Source organism: Dermochelys coriacea, chromosome 3 (genome assembly GCF_009764565.3).
Source record: "Dermochelys coriacea isolate rDerCor1 chromosome 3, rDerCor1.pri.v4, whole genome shotgun sequence".
In the NCBI taxonomy this organism is placed as follows: domain Eukaryota; kingdom Metazoa; phylum Chordata; order Testudines; family Dermochelyidae; genus Dermochelys; species Dermochelys coriacea.
Genome location: NC_050070.1, coordinates 149,024,608 through 149,051,212, shown reverse-complemented (window position 1 = coordinate 149,051,212; position 26,605 = coordinate 149,024,608). Strand labels below are relative to the sequence as shown.

The window sequence follows — 26,605 nt, the reverse complement described above, 5'->3', positions numbered from 1 at the left end:
TCCCAAAGGATTTGTTTTTTCAGCCAAAAGGAAAGCTGACGTATAAAAATCTACTGTGGAAGTAAAAAGTTTATTTATATTTTTTGTTTAATAATGACCTATTTAACCTTTAACAATATACAGTGAAAGCACCACTGAGTCATGAACAACAAATCATCCTGATCATTAACAAATCAACAAATTTCCCCAGAGATTAGAGCAATTTAAACCATGGCTTTAAAAACTCCCAGAAGATTTTGCCTAGTTCCTCTATCAGTCAGGGTGCAGAAGATCAATTTACATTAGGAGCAAAGGAATTTACGCAAAAAATGTTTCAACTTGATGCCCAATGCATAGCCCAGAGTAAGAGTTCCCTGAATCTACTAAAGTGCAGGGTGAGCATACACTGTGGGGTTCAGGGAACCTTTACCCTTAGCTATGCATTATCTACTCCTAAACACTACAAGATTCACCTTATTCTCACAGCTGCGCAGCCTCACTCTGCAGGTCAATGCAGGTGAGGATAGCGCCCCCCGCCCCCTTCCTTTTACTGTGCCAGGCACCCCTGGGGAAATAGGAATGGAGGAGTATCTATACACTTCTGAGAACAAAGTCTGAAATTCTGCCTGGCCCTTATGCATTCCAAGCATGGGAAGAAAATCTTCGCCACTCAAACCTTGTCTGTATAAAGACCAGTCATAGCCCTTAGCCTTTTTAATGATAGCCATGAGTGCAGAGCAAAGGCTAGAACATTCATGGATTCCAAAAGATTTTCCATAGTTGCATACTAATATTTCTTTAACAGCCAATGGGACTACTCACAGAACAAGGTAATAACTTAATGCAAGGGTGACAGAACTGAGGCCTTAATAGCTTCCTTCTCACAGTGTCATTCTTAATTTCAGTGCTGCCATTATTACCTGTGCTCCTGTATTTCTCCAATATTTGCTCATAGTGACCGTTCTGACAACTCAGGCTACCTCCACATATAACTCCTTCCACCTCTAGTCACCCCTCCTGTACTCATCTCCATTAACCTCCTCCTTTTTCCTCACTCGCTTCTCTCCACATCTTTACGTCTCCCCTCATTATTCTGTTCTCACAAGCTCTACTGCCTTCTTTATTTAAATATCCCCAGCTCCACATATGATCTCCCCTTTTCATTCTCACAAATTCTCTTCTCAGCTCCACTTCTCCCACAGGCTATGCTGTGGAGCAAGGCTACAAGCAGAGAACAGGCAGGCAGTATGCTAAAGCTGCAGAGGCTCCTGTCGGGGGAGCCCATTCTCTTCTGATCAAGCTAATCCAGCCCCCTCTCCTGCTGGTGATGGCTCATCTTAAGTGATCACTCTCCTTACAGTAAAAAGAAAAGCAGTACTTGTGGCACCTTAGAGACTAACAAATTTATTAGAGCATAAGCTTTCGTGAGCTACAGCTCACTTCATCGGATGCATTTGGTGGAAAAAAACAGAGGAGAGATTTATATACACACACAGAGAACATGAAACAATGGGTTTATCATACACACTGTAAGGAGAGTGATCACTTAAGATAAGCCATCACCAGCAGCGGGGGGGGGGGGGGGGGGGGAAAGGAGGAAAACCTTTCATGGTGACAAGCAAGGTAGGCTAATTCCAGCAGTTAACAAGAATATCAGAGGAACAGAGAAACTACAGCATTTGCTCAAGAAACTCCCTGAAAAAACACAAGAACAAATCCGCACAGACACACCCCTAGAACCCCCACCTGGGGTATTCTATCTGCTACCCAAGATCCATAAACCTGGAAATCCTGGACGCCCCATCATCTCAGGCATTGGCACCCTGACAGCAGGATTGTCTGGCTATGTAGACTCCCTCCTCAGGCCCTTCGTTACCAGCACTCCCAGCTATCTTCGAGACACCACTGACTTTCTGAGGAAACTACAATCCATTGGTGATCTTTCTAAAAACACCATCCTAGCCACTATGGATGTAGAAGCCCTCTACACCAACATTCCACACAAAGATGGACTACAAGCCGTCAGGAACAGTATCCCCAATATTGTCACGGCTAACCTGGTAGCTGAACTTTGTGACTTTGTCCTCACCCATAACTATTTCACATTTGGGGACAATGTATACCTTCAAATCAGCGGCACTGCGATGGGTACCCGCATGGCCCCACAGTATACCAACATTTTTATGGCTGACTTAGAACAACGCTTCCTCAGCTCTCGTCCCCTAATGCCCCTACTCTACTTGCACTACATTGATGACATCTTCATCATCTGGACCCATGGAAAAGAAGCCCTTGAGGAATTCCACCATGATTTCAACAATTTCCATCCCACCATCAACCTCAGCCTGGACTAGTCCACACAAGAGATCCACTTCCTGGACACTACGGTGCTAATAAGCGATGGTCACATAAACAACACCCTATATCGGAAACCTACTGACCGCTATTCCTACCTACATGCCTCTAGCTTTCATCCAGATCACACCACACGATCCATTGTCTACAGCCAAGCTCTACGATATAACCGCATTTGCTCCAACCCCTCAGACAGAGACAAACACCTACAAGATCTCTATCATGCATTCTTACAACTACAATACCCACCTGCTGAAGTGAAGAAACAGATTGACAGAGCCAGAAGAGTACCCAGAAGTCACCTACTACAGGACAGGCCCAACAAAGAAAATAACAGAACGCCACTAGCCATCACCTTCAGCCCCCAACTAAAACCTCTCCAACGCATCATCAAGGATCTACAACCTATCCTGAAGGACGACCCATCACTTTCACAGATCTTGGGAGACAGGCCAGTCCTTGCTTACAGACAGCCCCCCAATCTGAAGCAAATACTCACCAGCAACCACACACCACACAACAGAACCACTAACCCAGGAACCTATCCTTGCAACAAAGCCCATTGCCAACTCTGTCCACATATCTATTCAGGGGATACCATCATAGGGCCTAATCACATCAGCCACACTATCAGAGGCTCGTTCACCTGCGCATCTACCAATGTGATATATGCCATCATGTGCCAGCAATGCCCCTCTGCCATGTACATTGGCCAAACTGGACAGTCTCTACGTAAAAGAATGAATGGACACAAATCAGACGTCAAGAATTATAACATTCAAAACCCAGTTGGAGAACACTTCAATCTCTCTGGTCACTCGATCACAGACCTAAGAGTGGCTATCCTTCAACAAAAAAGCTTCAAAAACAGACTCCAACGAGAGACTGCTGAATTGGAATTAATTTGCAAACTGGAAACAATTAACTTAGGCTTGAATAGAGACTGGGAATGGATGAGTCATTACACAAAGTAAAACTATTTCCCCATGGTATTTCTCCCCCCCACCCCCCCACTGTTCCTCTGATATTCTTGTTAACTGCTGGAATTAGCCTACCTTGCTTGTCACCATGAAAGGTTTTCCTCCTTTCCCCCCCCTGCTGCTGGTGATGGCTTATCTTAAGTGATCACTCTCCTTACAGTGTGTATGATAAACCCATTGTTTCATGTTCTCTGTGTGTGTATATAAATCTCTCCTCTGTTTTTTTTCCACCAAATGCATCCGATGAAGTGAGCTGTAGCTCACAAAAGCTTATGCTCTAATAAATTTGTTAGTCTCTAAGGTGCCACAAGTACTGCTTTTCTTTTTGCGAATACAGACTAACACGGCTGCTACTCTGAAACCTCTCCTTACAGTGTGTATGATAAAACCCATTGTTTCATGTTCTCTGTGTGTGTATATAAATTTCCCCACTGTATTTTCCACCGAATGCATCCGATGAAGTGAGCGGTAGCTCACGAAAGCTTACGGTCAAATAAATTTGTTAGTCTCTAAGGTGCCACAACTACTCCTTTTCTTTTTGCGAATACAGACTAATATGGCTGCTACTCTGAAACCTTCTGACAGTGTGACAGAATGGCTGCTCTGCTCCCTCTATAGTTTGGCATAATACTGGGTGCTCTGCCTTTCATTTTCCCCCTCCAGTATGAAGCAGAGCTCTCAGATTTCTTACTTCTGCAGTTGCTCTTTTCTTTATTTTTATTTATTTATTGGTTTCTCTTTCTTCCTTCGTCTCCCTGTAATACAAAAGAAAGAGAGGGGAGAGAGTAGAAGAGTTGAGGAGGAGGCTCTGTACTCCTGAGGTGGAGAGAAAAAGATCTTTGGAAAGAAGTTCTCTTCAGACCCTCAGAGCTGGGGATTCCCTTTGGGTAACACCATAACAATCTGTCCCTCATTCCACGGCCATGGGATGGGAAAAGAGAGAGGGGTATACAACAAACAACTTGTGTTGATTATATTAAACAAGCAATCTTACACATGGCAACATGTCTGGCCCATTTATAAAAAAAAGTCTGCACTTCAGTTTTCATAGTTAATATTGAATTAGGATAAAGTAGAAAGAACACAACATATATTGGTTAAATAGTTCACTGTAGCAAAAGCTGTTCTGTCCAAGTAATCTTTTTTCATTACCCCAGCCAGTTTCTGAAAAAGTTTCTTCATTCCACAATGTTAAAGGTTTGATCCTGCCCTTCCCTCCTACACAGTGATAAGCATCACTCCATATACCATAAAAGTAGCTGCTACACATGCAGGCACAAGTGCTGTAGTGATTTTTCCAAGAAATTCATAACTATATTATACACCTCTGCATCAGAGGTCTTCTGTGATAAAGCATTCCCTCTCTCTGAGACAGACACCACCTTTTTGTCTGAGTCAGAGGAGTGCACAATAATTGTAACTGATTTTGTTCATCTGCGTAAGCGTGTAGTATATGAATGATCATGACTGGGTTAGGAAACTGGGGTCTCTGTCAAATGGTTTTTATGAATCACCTTTCTTCTTCCTTGTATATTTTACTACCATCAAGTCTCTGTGCAACATCCTCAGACAGAGGATTTTGGACTATGGCCATTTTTCCATGTTTAAAACAATGTAAAAATATGCCTAATAGCAGTGTGAGCAATACTGTTATTGTTTCCTGGCAACCAGCTTCAGGGCATTCCAACAAAAAACAGTGGCTCAAATAATGAACTGAAGCAATAATGTGATTTGTGGTGCCTAACAAAATGGTTTCAATTCTGCTTTGTCTTGTCTATCTTTTTTTTTTAAAAAAATCAAATTATACCATAACACCTCAGATTAATGTTTGTAGGGGTCCCAAATCAGTAAATCCACACTTGGGACCAGATTATTTTTTCAAAGCTACAGGACAGAAAGCAGCATTATTTATTGATCATCACAGATGCAGAGTGGCATTGCTGTTTTTACCCAAGGTCCCAAATAGGGATTTGCACTGAGGGCTAGAATAAAACACATAAAGATGCAATAAACACCAAGAATGTGTGATCAGTTGTTGAATTCATCAACTTTCCACATGGACTCACATGTAACAGGATTCAGGTGGTCCAAGAATGGATGAAAGCAGATTATTAAGGTCATCATCATCTTTATGTCTTTGTGTAAGGGCCTGATCAAAAACCCACTGACCTAATAGGAACCTTTCCACTGACTTCAATGGGCTTTGAATTAGGCCCTGATACATTAGATGATTAAACATCACAATGGTGTGTAGAGATGCTAATACTCTTAGGATATGACTGAACCTGTACCAACTCCCCCACATCCTTTAGGTTGCACCAGTGGCCAGGGTCAGCAGCAGAATGAAGAGCAGTAGCAGAAGTAGAAGAGCAATAGTAAATATGATTTCTGACTTTATTTTCATACATAGTCATACTTTGCATCAATGCAGTGTTGCCATACCACTAAGCACTGCAGTGTCCATTTCAGAATTCTTCTCTTTGTAATTTTGTTTTTTTTAATTCATTTAGAAATCCACAAGAGAAAAGATTTTCTACAGCTATTCCATATTTTACAATCATCAGTTAAAAAGGTCTGAGTTCTTTTTCAGAGGTTTGAGTGTCTCTTTATATCAATAGATTTCTTCTCGGTAAATTACTTACCTCAATAATATACTCAATGTAAGGTGTAATGCATGAAATTGTCCACCACTTCTAGGAAGTAAGTGAAATAAAGAGGAACTGCATATGAGCTTACAAAGCACATTAATGTAACATTTCATTTACTGAAAGGTAGCAACTGAAAAGTACTAAGAAAGTCAACATACTGTAAACAGTGACATATGTGGATGAGCCATCAAAGCACAGGTGATCAGGGAGATAACTTGTGAATATATTCAGTCCTCTCCATATACTGAATCTCCATTAAAATAATCTCATTTAACACAGAAAAAAAGCCAAGGACTGGTTTATTAGCGTAAAATCCCAAAATAAATAGGTATGTCACAGATACTGAAATCTTAGTCTCACTGGGTATAAAGAGCTGCTTCCAGGCCGTTCTCCTGCGGTAATTCTTTGTCATTGACGATACATCTACACAGGGATAAAGTACACGCAGCACAGCCGCGGTTGGCCTGGGTCAGCTGGCTTGGGCTGCGGGGATACGAATTGCTGTGCGGACATTCAGTCTCCAGCTGCAACCCGAGCTCCGAGACCCTCCACTCTCGCAGGGTCCCAGAGCTTGAGCTCCAGCCCGAGCCCAAACGTCTACACAGCAATTTTTCAGCCCCAGAGCCTCAGTCCAAGTCAGCTGACCCAGGCCACTGAAGGTTTCATCCCTGTGTACACATAGCCTGTTAGTAACATCACTCAGGCCCGAAAGAGAAAACGAACACTAAAAGATTATTTTCAATTCCTTATGAGTGAAGCCAGATTTCTTAGCCATTTACAAAACTCCTACTAATACTGGGTATTTAAGACTTCTATAACAATCATTTTGATAGGTTTCAGAGTAGAAGCCGTGTTAGTCTGTATTCGCAAAGAGAAAAGGAGTACATGTGGCACCTTAGAGACTAACAAATTTATTTGAGCATCCGATGAAATGAGCTGTAGCTCACGAAAGCTTATGCTCAAATAAATTTGTTAGTCTCTAAGGTGCCACAAGTACTCCTTTTCTTTTTGCGAATCATTTTGATGTTAAAATCCTTGTATTCTTTTCTCTCTTTCTTTTTAAAAAAACCTGTTGAGATGCGGAGCTAGTAAGGGTTAAGCAACTAGCAGGCTGGGTGACCTGGAGGCAACCCTTAAGGACATAGAAGAGTATTGAAATGGTAAACAGCACCATTCCTTGTAGTTATCAAAGCCACATTAAGTAGACCAGAATCTTTAACATGTATGCCTGTATTGTTAGAGACTCAAAGGGTAGATGCTAACTGTATTTGCCTACCGTTCATCAATTTCAGCTTCCATATTTTAAAAGGTTCATAGTTGTTCATCCATTTGGGTGTGTGTATGCAACTTAAATTAATTTCCATGAAGAGTGAACCCGAGCCTACAATTTGGATCTGCTGTCATTACTGAATTCATGATCATGAGGGGTTATTTTTGAACATTCGAATTGGTAAATATTTCCGCCCCCCCAAGTTTTCATTTGCTGACTAAGCCTCAACATTCCCATAAATCTGTGAAAGTAGTTTGGTAAGGATATTAATGAAATGCTAGCAATTCCAGTACATTAAGAGAAGCTCTCAAACTGTGTCTGCAGTGCTTGCATGCTGACCATGTCCTTATACCCCATGTCTCTTTCTGAGTTATTTCTACCTGCCACACACCCTAAGTTTAGAGAATCTGGTAAACATATTTTCCCCATATCACATACTATTATAGATGTTTTTCATTTTTGTTATTAAAGATTTAGTATTGTTATTAAAATAATTATTTGCACTTGTAAAGATGCATTCATATAATGCTCCAAGGATTTCAAAGAACTTTACAAACATTACTCTTGTATTTTTGAATACTTTAGTATATTTAATTTTAATAGTACCTGTTACCAAAGCCACTATTTTTTTAAATTAAAAAAAAGCACATGCTTATTTGTTTAGTTACTGCATAGTCAAACTGATGTTGCCCCAGTCTGGCCTAAAATCTCTGAGGAGAGTTTTCTTTAGAAAAGACATTAAGATGTAGCCCTACGCGTCTTTTGGGGGAAATGTCTCACTGGTTAAGCCAAGCCAATGGAAGAATTATTTTGCTATTTATGCAATGTTTTAAAGTGAAACATCAAAAGAGAAGGAAAAAGAGGATATTCAGTGCACCAAGACTTGCTTCTATTTGAGATTTTCCCCAAAGTCAACACATATTGAATAGCTAAAATAGAATTGCACTATAATGTTTCATCACATAGACATATTTCAGACGTTAAATGTTGTATCTATGAAAGCCTTTTTTATTATTAGAACACCTCATGTACCCACAATTGTTTTTCCACATTATTGACAAGGAATGTTGTAATTAACATGTGTCATGCAATGGAGACCATGATCCAGTTTAACTATTTAAAAATAGTGTAAAATGGAATTTCAAAACAGCACCTTCTCCCCATCCCCAGAACAACCTATGAAGTCTTCAGTGAAACAGCATGGGCACATATAGCATAAGGCCTGAGGTTTAAAGAAGAACTTATCCAAATTAAAGTTTCATAGGCATTAAATATATTGTTATGGCAAAATTTTAACTAAAAGTCTTCTATACTTAACAGAACGCCAAGTCTTGCTATATTTTTCTCACAATAGTAAATAGTCCTTATATTTTAAAACACAGTGCAAACAGGTGCCATAAACACTAAACAATTATGTGTACCAGTAATTAATAAAGAATGACTGTTTTATGATTTTCACATTAATATTCTGATGCATGTGCAACTTCCATACAGAGCTACAGGAGATATCTATGCATATTTGAGGGATGACTATATAATGAAGTCAATTTGTGTTTTTCTATTTAATGAATCATATGATTTTAAAGATAATGCAAAAGTCTGTTTAAATTTCAGTTAGATAGTTACATTCTGGCTACTTTTCTAGATTCTGTTGTTTTGCACTACTGATCAAAGGTTTCCAACTGCTATCCCAGAAGTAGTTGCATTTTAATGATGGATGAAGTAATAGCATGGTGTTTATATAGCACAGTGATTGGCATGAAAATAGATTAGATAAGCAAGATACTGATTCCTGACTACATATAGTTTGCCATTTTAATTAAAGCACAAAAAAGTGACATTAGGAACGACATTCAGAATGTGAAGACAAGTTCTCAAAAATTAGGAAATGCCAAAATAAAGCTTGTCCATGTTCCCTCATACATTGACACAGTCTTTAATACATGATCCCATAATATTTTTTTCACAGAACCCTTGCCTCAATGAGTTCACAAATGGACAGGACTTAATTAATCAGGCAGCTGTTCCATATTTATTTTTATCCTCCTCATTCATTGTGTGGCTCCCAAGCCTTGGTTACTTTACATCCTGAACTAAATAAGGATTTTTTTTTATTTCTTCATGGGTTTTTCCTATTGAGCTCATCAGCAAAGCTCAGTGCCTCAAACAAACAAATTAATTTATCTTCAGAACACCCCTTTTAAGTATGGAAGTATTAGTATCCCCATTTTACAGATGAGAAACTCTGGCACACAAAGATTAAGGCCAAAATCTGCAAAAGTATCCACTAACTTTGGAAGTCACAATGACTGCATGGCTATTTTGAGAGCAAAGGACTGATATTTTGGAGGTGCTGACCATCCACTACTCCCCTTGATTTCAGCTGGAGAGTTGAATGCTCAACACTTCTGAGAATCTGGCCCTAGCAGTCTCAAATTGGGACCCAGATAATGCATCATACAATTGAAGGCCATTCCTGGAAAGACTGGGTTACATACCTGTAATTGGAGGTTCTTCAAGATGGGTGTTCCACATATGGGTGTACATGGACGCTATGCACCTGAGTCCATAAGTATTTCTTAGCAGTGTTCATTGACCCACATGTGTGTCGTGTGTCTCCTTCTGCTCTCAGCTGAGGGTATAGGAGGTAGTGCAGGTCAACACCTCTCCAGTTTGCCTCTAACCATTACAGAATCCAGTCCAAAGCAGAGGGGATGGCAGGGTAGTGGAGTCCACACACTTCAAAGAACCTCCAAATACAGGTAAAAAACCTCCCCTTCTTCTTCAAATGATGGACCCTATTGCACACATGAATGACTCGCGAACAGTGATAAGTGTAGACAGTGCATGTGAGGATGTCAACGGAAGTGCGGTCTGCAGTACAGCCTGGTCCATGGCTGATCTGTAGCTGCTGCTTGTATGATGGCTTAGTGTGTTGTGAATCTGTGGACAGATCGCCACACCATTGTTCAACACATGTCCTGCCAGGACACATCAGCCAGTGAGGCTGAGGTGGCGGCCTGCACCCGTATAGAGTGCTTTGTGACTGTCAGGCAGGAGTATGTTGGATCATTTGTAGCATTCACGGATGCACCCCAAGACCCATTTGGAGATTCACTGGGACAAGAGAGCTTTGCCCTTTGATCAGTCAGCAACGGTCATAAATAGTTTGGGCAATTTTCAAAATAGTTGAGTCCTGTGGAGGTAGAATGCTAGTGTGCAACAGATGTCGAGGGAGTGCAAGGCCCTGTCAGTGGAGGAGGTGTGTGGCTTGGGGTGGAAAACCAGCTGGTGGATAGAATGATTGAGGTGGAACTCAGACACCACTTTTGGAAGGAATTTTGGGTGCAGCCATAAGGACACCTTGTCCTTGTGGAATATCAAGTGCGTGTGTGGGGGTGTCCGCCATCATGGCTGTGAGTTCACTGACTCGTCTGGATGAAGTAATGGCTCCTAAGAATGCCACTTTCATTGAGAGGTGGGAGAGGGAGCATGATACCAGTGGTTCAAAGGGTGGCTTCATGAGAGTGGAGAGAATGAGATTAAGGTCCCAAGGGAGCATGGGCTTCAGCACTGGAAAAGTGTTAAGTAAACTTTTCAATATTTCACCGAAATTATCTTTGTATCTCTCCACTTGTTAAGACTGGTGCCTTAGTTACCATGCATCATATCCTGGCCCCGCTGAAGTCAATGGCAAAATCCCACTGACTTTAGTGCGGCCGTAAATCCAACTGGAAAGGACTCAAATGGAACCTAAAACCTCTAAATATAGCCTAAAAGAACTTTTCCACCCAGGAAAGTGTCCGACTCTAAAGTATAATATCTTGGGTCTATCCAGAGCTAGGAGTGAGTATTATGTGCGCCCCTGTGGAAAGTTGAGGACATCCTTTTCCTCCTGAGGTCTACTCAGCGCAGCACAGGAAGGACAATCAGGCAATTGATTATGCTCCCTGATTCTGCGTTGGGCCAGTCCCGACAAAAGATTTTGCAACTTTATCAAAAGAAGCATTTAAAAAAATACCTGTGGAAATCTGCCTTGATTATCCCTTTATTTGTATCTTCTAATTTACAAATAACATGAATCTGAAGACTCCCTATTACTTGCAAATGGTATGTCTAGTAAGTAATTTTCACAATAATTTTGCTGACAGTAATACCAGGAGCAGAATACATTTTGTTCAGGAGTTACTTCATCATCATTTATACATTCATGGATTTAAAAGACAGCACAGAGTCCCTCTAGTCTATACTTCTTTGCAGCATTTAATTTATAGAACCCATCATCCCAGCACTAATATTTATAGAATTCAAGTTCAACTCATGCTGGCTAGTGTATATTTATTTAATAGCTGTTTTAAAAGAGTAAAGTTCAATGCAATTTTTTTGCAATAAATCCTATCAGAATTTCTATAAGTTTTATTTGCTTGCTGGTTTATAAATGGGGCTAAATGGGGAATTTCACAGGTGAGTTTTCTAAGTTGGTGCTGATGTTACCACTGGAATCTCTGATAATTTTTTATCCCTGGGGATTTCAACGTTCAGGCAAATGACAGTTCATCTGTGCGGATATGTACTTTCCTGGAATCAGTGTGCTCTCTCGGTATTACCTATTGGCTTGTGGAGAGCTCCCATAAAGCAGGCCATATGCATGGCCTCACCTGTGGGTCTGATCTAAACATTTTTGGTGTATAGTTCACCCATGCTAGGTGGGCTACGTAACCATCCATTTCAGCTTGGAAGTTATTTCCCTTCAATAGCTATATCAAAACCCATGCTGATGTATTTCTATCCAGCCTCCAAAGACTGTAGAAATCCATCGGATTTTATCAGTTTCCCTATTGGTGCTGAATCATATTTGTATCCCCAATCAGCTCACCATCAGCTATATCCATTTGTTTGAGGGGGCTCTGAACTCCCCGATTCTCACTGTGCCCTATTTGCTTCTTGTGCTTGGAGACACCATGGTTCAATTTGCAATAATTTAAGTATCTAACTTATTAGAGAGAAGAGAGCAAGGGAGCTGGCTTACAGTATGATCATTTCAAACTACAATATTCTAATTATATATACTTAAACAAAAAAGACCTAATTACTTCAAAAATATGTTAAAAGTCATTATTTAGCTTGTAAAGTCAAGCTTTTGAAAGTTAGGAAATGCCAGATTTATAGTTGCCTGAGAAACTTTAATTCTGCCCCCTTATTTACCATCCTTTGCAGTGAATAAGGACAGGGTCCTTGCAGCAGATCGCACACTCACCGCCGTGGTGCCTCTGCTGGTCAGTTCGGGAATTAGCTCTTTTCCAGCCCTCGGATCGCCCCCTGCTGACCAGTTTCTCTCCTGCCTCAGGCCCCATGTCCCTCCCGGACCCCGGTGCCCCTTTCCCTGGAGTTCTGCCCACAGCAGCACCCCCACACTCTGGGTCTCCCCTCCCAGGGGAACCCCCAACCTTCTAAGTCCACCTTGCCTCAGTGGCTACTGCCAGACTAGTCCCCTTTCACTGGGGAAAACTGCAGTCTGTAATGGCCACACATCATAGGCAAGGGGGTTGGACCAGCTGCCTCTGCCTATCTCCGGGCTGCACCTCTGCGGCCCTGGTACCTGCTTAGGCCTTAAACAAGGCCTCAGCCTGGGGAGTTGCCGGGCTGGAGCGTCCCAACTCCTCTTGCCCTTCCCCAGCCCTGCTCTGCTCTGCTCTGCTCTGCTCTGCTCTGCTTCAGGTACCCTTTGCTCCCAGGCAGCTAGGCCCTTCTCACTCTAGGGCTGGAGTGAGACTGACAGCCTTCTGGCCCGGCAGCTCTTTTATAGGGCCCACCCTGGCTCTGATTGGCTGCCCCCCCAGCCTTTTCTTATTGGCTCTTGGCCCCAGCCCTTTCCCAGGGCTGGCGTGGGATGACCACCCCACTACAGTCCTGTATTAAAAATAGTATGTGATCATGTAATTAAAGACTGCACTATAATGCATACACATGAGGGGGGCAAATTAAAATTATGCAGGCAACCCCAAATCTGTCATTTCCTACTTTTGTGTACTTGATTTCGCAACATAAATAATGTTCTTTTAACATAGGGTTTTTAAAATGTAATTTTCTAGATTTTTTTATAGGGGAAAGAGTAAAAACAAATTCTGCTAAGTGCAACTGTAATAACCATTCCATCACATATCATCAATAGGGTTTGAACCATGAACTTTCAACATATAGTGCCACCATTTGAGCTACAGGACTAAATGCATTGGTTAGCAGCAGCAGAAGGGTTTTATCTCAGAGGAAGGATGGAGCGCTGGTCAGTCCAAATCCTGGGTCCTGGAGGGGTCGGTAGGGGGAAATCCAGCATTAAAGTTTAATATACAAGCAACATAATCTTGAGAGCTCACTGAATTTTCAAGCTTCATTGGCATGGCATTCATTTAACTCTTCAGCAGAATTTAGAGAATTTTTTAAAAAGTTTTAGCATGCTTCAAAATGCAGCAATAACTACTCAAAGTCATCTGTTTCATTCTTTGCACTCTTTAGTAAATCTAGAACACTGCAGGCTCTGAAAGTGGGAAGACAAACCAAACACCTCCATCTCAGAGATATTAAGGGGTAATGTTCTACCAGGAAATGCTCATAAACTTTTGTGAAAAATTATTCAATATGGCTCATTTTACATCTATGTGTATCTGAACTATTTTATTGAAGTTTGTCACACCCAACTGGGCAGATCTGGCCCAAAGGTCAAAATCCAACAACAATGCTCCCTCTACACTTGCTTCTTTAAGGAAGGTGGAGCCCCGAGGCAGCTGCAGGTGCCCCTGTCGGCAAACCTGGGGGAGATGTCAAAGCTGCTATACTTGCCCCATAACTCATTCTGCCTACTGGCTTCAGAGAATGTCTTTCCCCTATCTACTCCTAGTAGTATTGGTCTGACAGAACAGAAATCTCTGTCAATGAATTTCAGGTTTGCCAACAGGGGCTGCTGCCTCAGGAAGAGAGTTGGTAGTTCTACTCCTTAGACACCATCAGGGTCTATATCAACCCCTCTCCTTGCCCTTTCTCAAGCTAACAATGGCCAAAGGCAGATCTGTCTTTGAAGGTATGTCTTATACTGTAATTACTTAGGACTTATAAAATATTATACCAACTGGACCTCAGATGCTAATCATGTTGGAATGAAACTCCCTAAGGAGTTAATAGAAATCAATATAGGAATATGGCATTTTAAAACAAATAAGTCTTTCTTGTATACAAGGATCAGACGGATTTTGCTTACTTTTAATGTAAGAATCTGTGAGCTGGCTATATGGCAGTTCTTAGGCTTTAACTACTGCAAATTGATGCAATTCTAGCTTCTGAAGATGAAAAGACTAAAATATGCCACAAAAGCAAATAAATATTTAAAAATTGGATAATCTCAGAAAAGCACTTTTATACCGAACAAATGCAAGTAAAACAACTGTCATTTTCTTTCAATCAGTGATGCAAGGTGTAAAAGGAAAAAATATTTTGAGCCAAAAAATGTGTCTAAAATGGAATCTAAAAAACTACCACATGAAATAAAATGTTTGGTTTCTCTCATTATTCTTTGATTTGACAATTATCAAGATCTTACATGGTTTGGAAACTTCTGCTGCTAATAATATAGAAGAACAATGTAAGATTTCAGAAACCATCACCTGATATTGCCAATCTGACTGACTATCATATGAGAAAAGGTGAGGGTATAGGGTTTTGTGGGCAGTTTATTTTGTTGCTTTGAATTAGCTGGTTATGTTAATTTCAGTGTTGTTTATTATGTTGCTGGGTGGTTACTCTTGTGTGGCTTGAGATTTTAATTAATTGTCAGTGCACCCAAAACTGTGGATGCTTTTTTTTGTTTGCATCTAAATATAAATATCTAAACAAACTAAAATGGATTTATAGAATAGTGAAATAAACAGAGAACTGCATATGGAAGCTACATTCACAGCTTTTCAACTACTCTCACTAGTTGTGAGGCTACTTCTTTCTAAATTCACAGCAGAAAACTGTTTCTCTCTACCATAATACACAACCATTAACATATAATGAAATCAAGTTTAGGCAGAAAAAGTTTGTTAGGAATAGAAGATAAGCACCTTACTTCCTCAAATTGACTGCATGACCTTTTAACGAGCAGAACATTTCTTCAGATCAAACCAGTAGACACTTTGTAATGCCTAACTCATAATTCATCACATTTTCCACCCTTTAAGACAGAGCTTGTCCTTGAGCTGCCCACATGATGGAACATGAACCAAGGCAACAAGCTGGGCACCTATACAACCATTCTTTATAAAAACTAACTAAAAACTCTCCTTATTGTGCAAAAGTACATAAATGTAATAAATTAAACATTAAAAAAAAGTCACTGATCAGAATGCAATCCTGAGTGCCAGCTTCTCAAGAAGTGTGTTCTGAATAGAAGATTGGAGGAAGGGATCTGTCAGTTTATATTGGCTATACTCTCTGTTATATCTAAATCTAGCAGAGTTCACAGAGCATTTTTTTATCTGAAAAGAAGCCATGATGTGGAAATAGCATTACATAATTCTAAAGGTGAGTCAGGTTCAATTTTTTTTTATAAACAGGAAACCATACTAAATATTGACCGTTTTGTTTGTATGAAAATTATCTTGTTTTTTATTATTTTGACTTGTCTGTTTTGACATGTAAGATCCATCCAGACATCATACAAATTAAATATTTAATTAAATTAAATTAAATTAATTAAATATTTCCAAGATTTAAAACTATGTTTTCTCTATGCTATTTGTTTACAGTTTTACTCACAACGGAAAGGTGATGCAAGTTGATTCTGGCCCATTCTTAGAGGCAATGAATCCTCAGCGGATTGTTCTCCTGAAATCACTTTCTTTGCTGGATAATATTTGGGTTTGATCACATATTCTTGTGTCTGGCCATGATGAAGATTCATCATCAAAGTCTCAGATGAAAGGGGTATCATTCTGTTTAAGGGAAACAAAAAGGTGAAATTAATAAATTAACCATGCAAGCAAACACACACACACAGGAAACTATTGATAATGCATCTGTACTCATTTTAAGGTCTTAAAATAAAGTTTGGAAAACTTATTGGATAAAAAAGTCTTTGGCTTTGAAACATAGCTACTGAGTTTCAGTTCATTCTACCTGGTCATGCCTCTAGCATTCTCCTGGCCTTGTCAGTCTATGGCTCATCATACAAAAGGGATCTATTAAACTCGTGGAGACTGTCTTATAACATTCCTACTAAGTAGTGACATCATTTACCAGATTACCAAAAAATATATATAGTTGAGGAGGGGGATCTCTCCTCAGAACTCCAAGTCAGAACTCAATTTTGTTAGAACATAGGAATTTCCAGATTGGTTCAGACAAGTAGAAATGCATCTAGGTCATTCTCTTGTTTCCTACAATTACTGATACCAAGTACTTCAGCTAAAGATACAAGAAATAATGAAATAACTTGCTCATTAGGGAAGTTTCTTCCTTGGTCAATTAGTGGTTGGCTTATGAGCTAAAGCATTTAGGTTTACAATCACTTTACACATTTTTAACCTCTTTAATGGACCTCTCTACTTAAACCATGTCTAAATTTGGCCCAGAGTGACTAGTCCACTAGCAAAATGAAAGAAAGAAATATATTCAGTGAACCCTCCTTTTTAATTTGAATTAACAGTGAAAATCTTTACCATTTAAGTGTGTTTTAAAGGAGGTATTTTTATAATTATTATTACCCCTTTTGACCCAAGCAGCTAGTCAAAACTCAGGGCCCTAGGGATGTCCCAACTGGGAGTAGAAATTGATGAAGAAGTCTGGTAAATTCTTTGATGCAATCTTGTTTATTTGTAAGGAATGTACAAAGACCTGCTTCTCTGAAGGCAGCAGGAACCAAAAAATGGGACTACTTCTTTGCTTATAGCCCCAAGCCACTTTAGCCAGCACCAGAGCCAGAATCTTACTCTAGGCTTCACCAGGGTCACACCATGCCTACAGGCTGCTACTTGGCTTTTTTCCTGCCTCTGATTAAGTGTTTTCACCTTGTATGTCTGTTTTCACTTCATCTGTTTCACCCAAGTTGTCAGATGGTTATAATCCCTTCAGAAAATTTTGCCTTCATTTATGATCACTGAGTATGAGAAAGGTACGCTTCTTTGATCACTGTAGCATTGACTGACCAGTGCCCATCTTTCCAAATTCTCACCAAGTCTTCGTTTTTTAACTATGCTTGCTCCCTTGACTGTACTTTCCCACTAATTTCCTCACTATTACTCTTTTCTTTTTGTCCCTATCTGGTACTCAAGTATTTATATATCTGTTGTAAAGTTTAGCAGATGATTTCCACATTTCAGCGATGTAGCTCTATAACTGAGTGGTACTAAAGATGGATCTTGGTCTTGCATCCAGTGCCTTTTTGAGCAAGTTCTTCACTATACATACTCCACATTCAATGAATCCATTGGCTTGAAGTTATCTGGGACTAGATGTCTTATGATGAATGTTGAACATTTTAGCAAAGTCCAGAAATTCCCTATTTTTGAACTGTGGTCTGTTGTCCATTATTACTGTTTTTGGAATTCCATGACATGCAAATACAGATTTAGTGTGCCTGCAACTGTTGCTGCTGTGGTATCTTCAAGCATGACTATTTCCAGGAAAGTGGTCAAGTTGGTCCATTGTAACCAGGTGATTATGTCTTCCAGGTTAAACATGTCAATTCCTACTTTTTCCCTGCTGCAAGATTTTTATGCAATATCTCTAGTTCTTTCTATTGAGACTCTCTGTACTTCTGACATATTCCAACCTGCTCACCATTTGTTCAGTCAATATTTATCTGTGGCCAGAATACAACATCTCTAGCTCTCTTTTTGATTTAGTCATTCCTAGGTCCCCTTCATGTATTCATTCCAATGTTTTCCTTCACATCACTGTGGGAACCACGATCTGAATCCCCTTCAAGAGGACTCCTAAGATCACTGAAAGCTCATTTTTATAGCGGGAACAGGCAGTTGGGAAGTATTAATTTTGTGCCCACGTTTACGTATCACTTGTATCACTGCTTGCAGCATTTCATCTTTAGCTGCTTCTGTCTCCAATTCATGCCATATGCCTGGAGATACAGCATGACACTTTTATCATATTCACATGTATGTTCACTGATTGATCCAGCTATCAGATTGTGTATTGTCAGATGAGCACATGCTCTTGAGGGTGTGTCTACCATTACTAAGTGGCATCCAGGTAGGAACTCCAGGCTGACATCATACTTCTGTACTTATAAAAGTTGTTACTGCATCCTTAGTGCTGCTTCTCCAAGTCCTTTTTTCTGTATTGTAATCAGTGGTTTGTGATCAGTTTCCGCATTGAAGCTACAACCAGAGAGAAAGTTGTGAACTCTTGTACACCCATATCCCAGACCTAGTGTCAGTTTTACAATTAATGTATACATCTTCTCTGTGGCTGTCAAAGCCCTACATGCTGACAGCTAATTAGTTCCATGACACTGTAATAATATTGTTCCCAATGCTCCTTTGAAGGCAGCTGTGGAGAGTTTGATGTCTTTCAGTGGCTCAAAACTTGCAGCACTAGAGCTAATGACAGAATGTCCTTTAAATTACTGAACTCTCTTTCAAGACCTGGTATCCATGCCCATTCAATGCCCTTGTGAAGCAGCTGTCTTAGGTATGAATTTGCTGACACAATTCAACATACCTACAGCCTCTGAATTCCCTTTTTATTTTCATGTCTCCATATGTTCAGTTTTGCATGACTCTTTGATTCATCAGGTAAGAGTCCTTTGAAGGTCATTCTTTATGCCAACTATGTTATTTTGAAACTGACATTTGATTTTTTCATTTTAAGGTTATTACCTCTTGCAATCTCTCTTCAGTCATCCCAGATGTTCAATGTTTGCAGTGTTGTTGTAGCCATGCTGGATCCGGGATATTAGTGAGACAAGGTGGGTGAGGTAATATCTTTTATTGGACCAACTTCTGCTGGTGAAAAAGACAAGCTTTTGAACTAAACAGAGTTTGTAAGAAGTTGGTCCAATAAAAGAAATTACCTCACTTACCTTGTCTCTCCCAAATGTCCAATGGCTGTATTGCCCCAAATTATGATGTCATCAATGTACACTTTCATACCTGCTAGACTGTCCAGAATCCTGATCATTGTACAGTGAAATACTTCTGGAGTCTTATAAGTTATTGGGAGGCAAACATTTCCTGTGATTACATCTTCATATGATGCCATTAATACTTTCATATCTGGTTCTTTGTTGTCTTTCTGACTCTCTCTGGTATACATCCTCTTAACAAGACTAAGCACCTCAAGCATGTGTAAACCCAAGACTGGTTGCTTGCCTCTATATACCACCACAAACTCTTGTTTTTATCAATTTCCCTTTATCTTTAACTGTCGATGTGCACTCTCCCAATACTGACACGTTTCAGAGTAGCAGCCGTGTTAGTTTGTATTCGCAAAAAGAAAAGGAGTACTTGTGGCACCTTAGAGACTAACAAATTTATTTGAGCATAAGTTTTTGTGAGAATTGTTGCTCCATTATAGTCTTTCACAGACACTTTTGCTTCGTCCGCTTTTATATACTCCTTACATCTCGCTATGTCAGTTTCTGTTGTTACGTTTACTTGTGCCTCAGTGTCTATCTTGTATGTCATATATGTGCCATTCGTTCACATTTTAATTAGTCCATCTGTTGCATTTTCAGCCTCCTCTTGTATGTCATATGTGCCATTTGTTCACATTTTAATTAGTCGATCTTTTGCATTTTCAGTCTCCTCTGTTATTGTGCTTAAAAATAGCTCTTGCTCTTCACTTGAGGAAACCTTTCTGCAATTAATATGTGCACTTTTTTGCCTTCTCTGCACCTTTTAGCATAATGGTTGGGTTTATAACTATTTCTACATATTTGCCAGAATGCAGGGCATTTCCTATACTCAAAATGGTTGCCACATTCCTGGAATTGTTTCCTGCTTTCCAGGTTTTGGTCTTTGGCCAATTTAATTTCTGTTAACTTTTCCCTTCCTGGTTTAGCTTTCGTACTCACAGTCAAATGCTCTATGCCTTTCTCTAGGCTTTTTATTTGTGCTTTTTGCTGCTTGGAAAATACATATTGCCTTTTCTAATGTCAAATCCATCTCCCTTAGTAACCATTCACAGACACTTTTATTGTTATACCCCAGGACAATCTGGTCTTTAAATAAGAGAGTTTTAATGTTCCATAACTGACTTTTTAGTTTTAAGTCTGTAACAAACTCCTCCGTTGCTTTTCTTTCATTCTGTGTTCTCATCCAGAACAGCGCTCTCTCTCTCAAGTAACATTTTACTAGGAATACAATGATCCTCAAACCATTTTCATTATTTCTGCAAAGCTTTCCTCTCTTTCCCCACCACCTCCGTATGAAATGCATTGTGTACATTTAGGGATTCTGTACCTCTCACCATTAAGAGAAGAGCAATCTTTTGCTCATCCTCCAGTTTATTTGCCCCTATGGTCTTCATATACAGCTGAAATCGCTGCATTCAGCATTTCCCCTAATTCTCAGGGCTGGTGGGGCAGTTACACGCAGTTGCACGGGCTCTGTAGCAGCCATTTCAATGCTACCTCTCTCTGGATTTTCCTGCATGCTTTGCCTTCCACTTCTGGTCACACACAGTATCCTAGCCCTGGTCTACACTATGAACTTATGTCAATATAATTATGTTGCTCAGGGCTGTAGAAAATCCAAACCCCAAGCAGTGAAGTTATACTGACCTAATCCCCCAACGTAAACAGTGCTATGTTGATGGGAGGGCTTCCACTCCCATCAGATTAGGTACTCCACCTCCCTGAGAGGTGGTAGCTAGCATCCTCACACGGAGCACTACAGTGCTGTAAATGTAGACATGCCCTTACTGGCAAAGTAAATCACTGTCAGGATAAACCTTTTATTGTGAATATAATAGGTAACAACATTCTACCACTCTATGTGGCTGCAGCCTGCAACTGCCCTTTCCTTGGCTTGTTTTTGCCCCAGCAGGAAGTGTGTACCAGAAAATCAAAGACTGAATAAACAGTGTACAGGAAGTGTGGCATCTGTACACTTCCTAGAAGGCTTATGTCATATAAGGAACATTCAGAGAGGTTTGAAGGGAGACTCCTTGAGCTGCAGGACTATACTGAGGTCCCAGACAGAAGTTGGTTCTCTAACAGGTGGTTAAGCGAGCAATAGCCATTTGAGAAACTTTGATACCATGGAGAGAGAGGAAACTAAACATGACAGTACAGCTGGATGGCAAAATGAGACTACTGTGAACTGAACATTATAGGAGCTGAACAACAGACTAGATTGTTTTAAGTGTAACTAAAAGTCTTGGATTTTCAGTAGCAAACCCTGGACCTGGTATGTCCCCATATCAAGAACTTCTTCCATTCAGATGAGTATGTCCTTCTGGTAGATGTTTTCCTTCTCTGATTTAGGATTTCCTGGATGTGCTGGGAGCAGTCTCTAGCCATGATACTTAACCAGCCAACAGTCATACCATCAGGTGCAGTGACTCTAGGTCTGGATGGAGTATCGGGCTGTGGTACTGTGAGACGGGTCTAGGAGTCTGGGAGCTGCATAAGAGGCTGATGGGACATCTGCAGCAGCTCTATCGGCCAAAATTATCTCTGTCAGAGCTATCAGAATGATCATGGCTTTGTCTCTTTTGATCTTGGAAATTATCCTGGGAATTAGGGAAACTGGTAGAAACGCAGAGAGTAGGCCCCTGTTCCAATGCAAAAGGAAAGCATCTGGTAACAGTCCTGGACTCAGGCCTCCTCTGGAGCAGTAGCTCTGACACTTGACTATATCCTCCCAAATGATGGAACATCGATTCTACGATGGATCTGTGCAATAACTATTTGTGATTGGTCATTGACTGCCCAACACAGGAAATCCATTAGGTTGCTGCTGACTCACAGGAGATGAAGGATGAACAGGGATCACCCTCTTCTGATGGCAGAATTTGATAGCATCCATGCAGAGGGACGAGAAGCAGGCACCTAAGTAAGGGCAGATGTGAATTTCCTGCCTTCTCAGGTGGGCTATTACCACTGCTAGGCATTTCAGAAAGACCAACAGTACTGTGGAGAGTTTGAGTTTAAGTGCAAATACCTTGTAGTGGTAATGCTTTGACCACACTGTGAATTCTCAAGTGCTTCCAGTGGGCCAAGTGATTGGTTATGTGGAGGTATGCATCTCATTAGTCTTGAGCCTGCAGACGTGAAGTGATGGATTCTTTTTCTAAAGTGGCATATGTATTTCTTTAGTCTCCTCCGGACTAAGATAGGACACACACACACACACACACACACACACACACACACCCTTTTCTTCTTTGGGATAAAGAAATATCGGGAATAGAAGCCTCTTCCCCTGTACTCCTGAAGGATCTCTTCTTGATAAGTGCATCCCTTGACTTGCAAGTCCTTGAGGAGAAGGATTTGCACACCAAATATTTATCTGGGATGAGACTCTCCCCCAGGCAGAGTAGGTATCAACTATGCTGGTTGCCCAGGGGGGATGAGTCCATTGTGGTTCAGTCACTTTTTATACTCTAAGAATTTAAAGACTGTCCTGGCAGTAGGAACCAGGCACCTTACCTCACTGAAAGAGAGTTGTCGTGTCTTTTCCTTTGGAATGTCCAAATTAAGAAAAGAAAGAATGAGGAAGGTGAAGATAGGTTTTCTTTACTAAACTAGTTAAAAAGGGATGGGTTTGAGCTCAGTAGAATTAGCAGGTTCAACACTCGCTGGGTTCAGTCTTGCTGCCAGGCATGGGAAGAGGAAACTGAGGCAGGATGGCAGCCGCTCCACACTTTATGTGACCATTAGGTGGTGGAGCCCCATTGGACCCTGATATTAAAAAAAAAATCCAATCTTGTGTGCATGAGGTGCATGCGTACCTAACAGTGGGATCCACACTGACACGTACTCGAAAAACATATTTTATGACCTTTCTCCTTTCCCCTTCTCCTCACCTCTTTTGACACCCTCTTACTCAGTCTTCCTATTCACAAACTCTTAAGTCTCATTTGTTTATTGCCTCTAAATAAATCCCTCCTCAAAGCTAATGTACTATGACACCAATAAGAGATCAACCAATTAGCAATAGGCAAGTTGAGTGACCACTAAGGATATCTAGCTCTTCTTTTAATTACTTATAAACAACAGTACAAATGTATATAAAAATTGCATATATCTTACTGTTTCCCACTCTCCCTGCCCCCAACTTTAAAAAGTTGGTTGTCTTCTCTGACTAAGTTCCTTGGGATAGGGCCTGTCTATTAGTATGAGTCTGGACAGAACATAGCTCAGTGGGGCCTCTGAGCATTACTGCAATGTAAATGTTAAATAATACTAATGCTACTATAATACATGCTATTTTGCAAGATTAAAATTAAGAATTGTATAAATCAAGCATGATTTTGAAATAAGATTTCATTTCACATAGATTTATATCGCTGCAATATATGTGCAAGCGAGACTGTAGATAAATTGTCAAAATGGATATGAACTTAAATACATTTGACTAATAAGATCCCCTTGGCTAACGTGTACATGAGCCACATGAACAAATGTTTAATTGTGCCACCTCTCCCTTCAATGCATCCATACAATACCACAAATATTAATGAGGTTATGAAAGCACATCAAGGGAGGACTAAACCTCAGTGTCATTAAGTAACCTGCATGCAAAAGAAAGTTTTCTTACTCTGATAAATAGCATTCCTGGACTGCCTTTATCAAACAGATCTGGCAGGCAGAAATGAAAGCAGCAACATTTGGCATGAAAAGTCCTGTCTAGACTAAATAAGCCAAGTCTGACTCAGGCTGCCTCCTTCTAAATTCATGTTATTTACTGTGAGTCTGATTCTTCCTTGCTCTGCCTCCACACCTAGTAATAATTAAGGAAAACTGACTTGTCGGAACAATCTTTTTATATGGCCCCAAAAGACAATTCCCTCCCCTCTCTTACACACTACCCCAAAACAAAATGGAAGTATCAATAACAAAAGATTATTTGATTTTTCTTAAATTCTTGTGATAATTAAGAAACTATTCAGGCCTGGATTTCAAAAGCATGAAAATATAACCAATATTTTTCCTTCCATTTAAATAAAAAAAATACAGCCATTAGTTCACCCTGGCATCTGACAGCTGTTTTCTCCTTCAGATAAATTGCTTATGTATATTTAAAAATATTGTGGACAAGGTTTAACTTTCAAACTGATAAGTGTGGGATTTCTTCATGTCTTTGTGCTAATAAAATATGGCCTATTTCACAAAGTCTTCAAGAGCAGGGAGCGTTCAAAACTTTCCATTCTTCTGTTCAATCTCATAAAAATTTCATATTAAACTGAAATGTACAGATGAAATCTTGTCACTGGGATATAGTACAAGCATCACAACATATATATTGTGTTGTATTTGTGCTAGAATAGCAAAGGTTAAGTTAGCATTTTCATTAGAAAAGGTTAATATCTCAGCAAAAAAACTTTCTTCCAGGGTATACTTCACAAACAAAGTCACAGTGCAGGAGCAATCTTTAAACAATATCTGAAAGTTATCACATTAAAAAAAGGAAGTTTCTAGTTTCAGATTTTTTTGAGACTTTTCATTCAAAAGTTTGTTTTTAAACTGAGATTTTGCAAAAAATGTAAACTAGATTTTATTTGAGACAAAATAAATTGGTAGTACGTATTTTTAATACAGGTACTTAATGCAGATAAGCTGCAATGGCATGGAACTCTAAAAACACTCCAACAAACAAAAATTCACTATTCGCCATATCTCAGGTAAAAGATCTGTAATTGAACTCTCTAAATAGGAGTCTATAAAATACAAATGTCTACTTTACCCATAACTACCCCCTTTACACTGATTACGTTCAGTTATACGAGTATCTATCTTTTGACACCATTTTTAATTCCTTCTTAAACATTCTCATGACCTGTCAAAACCAAATAAATTAACTTCAGTTTTCTTCAGCTTTACATTTCAGGACATAAGCACCTTTGCTGGACAAGAAGAGCATCCACAAACACAACTCCATCTCTTCTTTCTCTGCTTAACTCAGATTTCCTGTTTAACTCAACTCTCTGTGATCCTGATATCGTGCTTGACCATGAAATCTCTTCCTCTCTCATTTTCAGCGTCTGTAAATCTGTCTGTTATCTCTTCTGCAACCCTGTCCGTATAAATAACTTTCTCAAGTCCACTTTCTCTGAAACTGTCAACAATATCATGATTTCCTTGAATACTGTCAATCTTTTCTCTTTGGTCTCCCAAAATCTCAGTCCTGCAGGCTCCAGAATGCTGAATATGCAGAATGCTGCTGTCAACCTATGCATATATACAAAGATGCAGAATCACAGCACTCCATCCTCAAGAAGCTACACATCAGACCTGATCTCTCACTACTTTCTTCCCCTTCCTATCTGCTCATCTATCCCACATCTCCTTCCTTGCTAATCTCAACAGTATTTATATGAAAGCCTATTTCTCTGCAACTTCTGACATGTGGAACAGCCCTCTTGTTGCTTTCTGTCTCATGGTCAAGGCCCTACAGAGCCTGCAGCAAGGTGACCTTAAATTTTGTGAGGAGATTCCTAGATTTTGTGGCATTGTGTTGCAACACACTAGAAATTTGGTAAATGTTTTGTTTAAATGTTTCAAAGCTGAGGGTTTTAATTAATTAAATATGAAAATTAGTGACGCAATCAGTATGTAGTCACAGTGTTATTAATTTTATATTAATTATATTATATTCAATTTATTTTACACTGTTCCCACACTATCAGTTTTCAATTGAGCCAATATTTTTGTGTTGAAAAATAGTAACTCCATCACTTAAGTTGTTCAAGGGAAAACTAAAGCTTTTAGCAACTTGGTAGGGAGCAGCTGGGTCTTCTGACAATTGGGGAGGCAAGAGAGGCAGTTAGTAACTGTGGGATAAACAAATTAGTTGGATGTTTCTTGTAAGTGACCAGCAGTGAAACAGTTAGCAGTGTTAACATTTGTGTTGCATCCGATGAAGTGAGCTGTAGCTCACAAAAGCTTATGCTCACACAAATTTAGTCTCTAAGGTGCCACAAGTACTCCTTTTCTTTTTTGCGAATACAGATTAACACAGCTGCTACTCTGAAACATTTAAACTGTCATCTTTAAATTTCAGATTAAACAATTTACTGTGAGGATTGAGGTAATTCACAGAGCTCAGAGCTATTGTTTTATACCGTAGATTTAGGCAGAAGAGACAGCATCAGCTAAACTCAGGCTATGTCTATACCAGTGGTGGACAACCTGCGGCCCGTCAAGGTAATCCGCT

General features: G+C 39.9%; 1 protein-coding gene across 6 annotated transcripts in view; it reads right to left on the bottom strand.

Moving 5' to 3' along the window:
- LTBP1 (latent transforming growth factor beta binding protein 1) overlaps nucleotides 1–26,605 on the bottom strand; it is a 391,697-nt gene that overhangs the window by 247,073 nt on the left and 118,019 nt on the right. For all 6 annotated transcript variants that reach the window (XM_038397049.2, XM_038397051.2, XM_043511538.1 and 3 more), the window contains exon 4: nucleotides 16,023–16,198. In XM_038397049.2, the coding sequence (XP_038252977.1) occupies nucleotides 16,023–16,198 (176 nt within the window). The remainder of the gene's footprint in view (nucleotides 1–16,022; nucleotides 16,199–26,605) is intronic.